The sequence below is a fragment of the Ceratina calcarata genome, unplaced genomic scaffold (assembly GCF_001652005.2).
Source record: "Ceratina calcarata isolate Rehan_Ccalc_2016 unplaced genomic scaffold, ASM165200v1 scaffold53.2, whole genome shotgun sequence".
In the NCBI taxonomy this organism is placed as follows: domain Eukaryota; kingdom Metazoa; phylum Arthropoda; class Insecta; order Hymenoptera; family Apidae; genus Ceratina; species Ceratina calcarata.
Window position 1 is genome coordinate 488 of NW_017176452.1, and position 1,906 is coordinate 2,393.

Here is a 1,906-nt window from a genome sequence, read left to right on the forward strand (position 1 = left end):
TACTGCAGTAAATGACCCAATTTCTGTTCACGTCACAATTTCTACTCATTGGCTTGTTTTTCTATTATGTTAAATTTACATGTAAAATTATAAGAAAATACGTCAGTGTGTGAAAATTGTGACAACAACTGAATTTGCCTTTAAAGATGTCCAACTGAACGGAATTAGTGTCTGATAGTGATAGCAATCATGGTAGAAATACCCATGATGTAAAAACATAAGGTGTGTTCTTGCGCATCCATCTATACACGGACACTTCCACTCGTTGGCCATTTTTGATTTCTAACCAATCACACTTCATATTAAAACAGAGCGAATTTAAAAATCGTAAACATGTCAAAAATTAGGTTCTCGGAGAGTAATATATATGCGTGTTTGAAATAAACGATAGGTCATCGTACTTCCAATATGGCCGATGAGTGGAAGGCGCAAACAGCGACACATTTGAACACGCCGGAAGAACACACCTTATGTTTTTACATCATGGAAATACTTAAGATAGTCTTCCGGTGGTACCATTTTCATCACTTACTGCGCATTCCATAAGACGGCCATGTCGAGAAATGAATACTTGTGTTCAAAAATAAAAACTGATTAAAACGACAAAAATGCTAGGCTGCGCTGTTAAAAGTTGTACAAGCTGGAATAGTAATACTGAAAAATTAAATATTTCCTATCATCGACTTCCAAAGGATCAAGTGCAATGCTTGTAGCCGAGAAAACGTCAATTTAAAAGCTGGTAATTCTTAGGGATGTTGTAAAATATTTAAACAAAGTTACAAAATGTAATTTAGACTTTTTAAGTGAAAAACTACTTTTCATTTTCAATGCTCCAATATGGCTGTTATAAGCAAGAATATCTGACTACCGATTCCAATCAGTTACGTAATACCATGACTTATGTATTTCCACCATGATAGCAATAGCTGATTAACTCCTTGCACTATTTTGACGAGTCTGACTCGTGATGAAAATTTTAGGCCAAACACGGATGTCACGAGTCAGGCTCGTTGTTCAGTTCCAGACCAAACATGAATATCACGAGCCTGACTCGTACTCGATATTTCAGCCCGAACATGAATATCACGAGTCTGACTCGTGGTCTTAGTTCTGGACCAAGTATGAACATCTCGAATGGGATTGTTTTCATCTTATGTAGTAATTAAAGTATTTTTTTAAAGTTTTGAAATTGATAGGTCTCAAGTTTCGGCACGCGCGCTCCACCGCTCACCTTTCACCGCGACAATCGAGGCAGCAGCGTTTGGCCTGACTTTTCCCGAGGTTCCGAATAGTGCAAGGGGTTAAACAAATGACACTGTCCCAACACTTATAAATCCCATGTCAAAAAACATAACGGTCAAAGTCTGTTTTAAGAAGGATTAGAGTATCGTATTTACCTTGTGAGCAATGAAGTGTTCGAAATAGGTGGCGAATCCCTCGTTCAGCCAAAGGTATTTCCACCATTTCGGGCTGACGAGATCACCGAACCATTGATGAGTGAATTCGTGAGCGATGACTTTGAGTACGTTCATCTTGGTGCGGGTTGTGCTTAAAATCTCGTCGTATAGAAGTCTATCTTCTCTGAAATGGAAATTCGAGTTGGGAGATGTCCAGTCTCATTACAAACGACTAGATTCGGCGACAAGTGCCCATTATAACATCTACACTTTTTATCTAAAACAGTACTATATTAAGAGATTCTATTATTTGAATAGTATATTTCCAACTATAATATTAGGTTGGGGAATAAGTTCATAGCGTTTTTATAATTTCTTTTATTTTACAACGATTTGTTTGCTGTTTGCCAACGGGTAAGTATTCATTCGATAGAACTCTTTCTGCTCTACAAAACTATGTTAATTGTATTTTTGAGTTATTTAATTTTTTATTAGTTTTGAGGCTTAGA

The 1,906-nt window shown here is 36.9% G+C and overlaps 1 protein-coding gene across 2 annotated transcripts in view; it reads right to left on the minus strand.

The window, feature by feature from the left end:
- Positions 1-1,312: 1,312 nt before the first annotated feature.
- The window catches only part of LOC108628635 (aminopeptidase N-like), a 7,202-nt gene continuing 6,608 nt past the window's right edge, over positions 1,313-1,906 (minus strand). For both annotated transcript variants that reach the window (XM_026816636.1, XM_026816635.1), the window contains one exon: positions 1,313-1,581. In XM_026816636.1, coding sequence (XP_026672437.1) covers positions 1,380-1,581 — 202 coding nt within the window. In that variant the 3' untranslated portion in view covers positions 1,313-1,379. The remainder of the gene's footprint in view (positions 1,582-1,906) is intronic.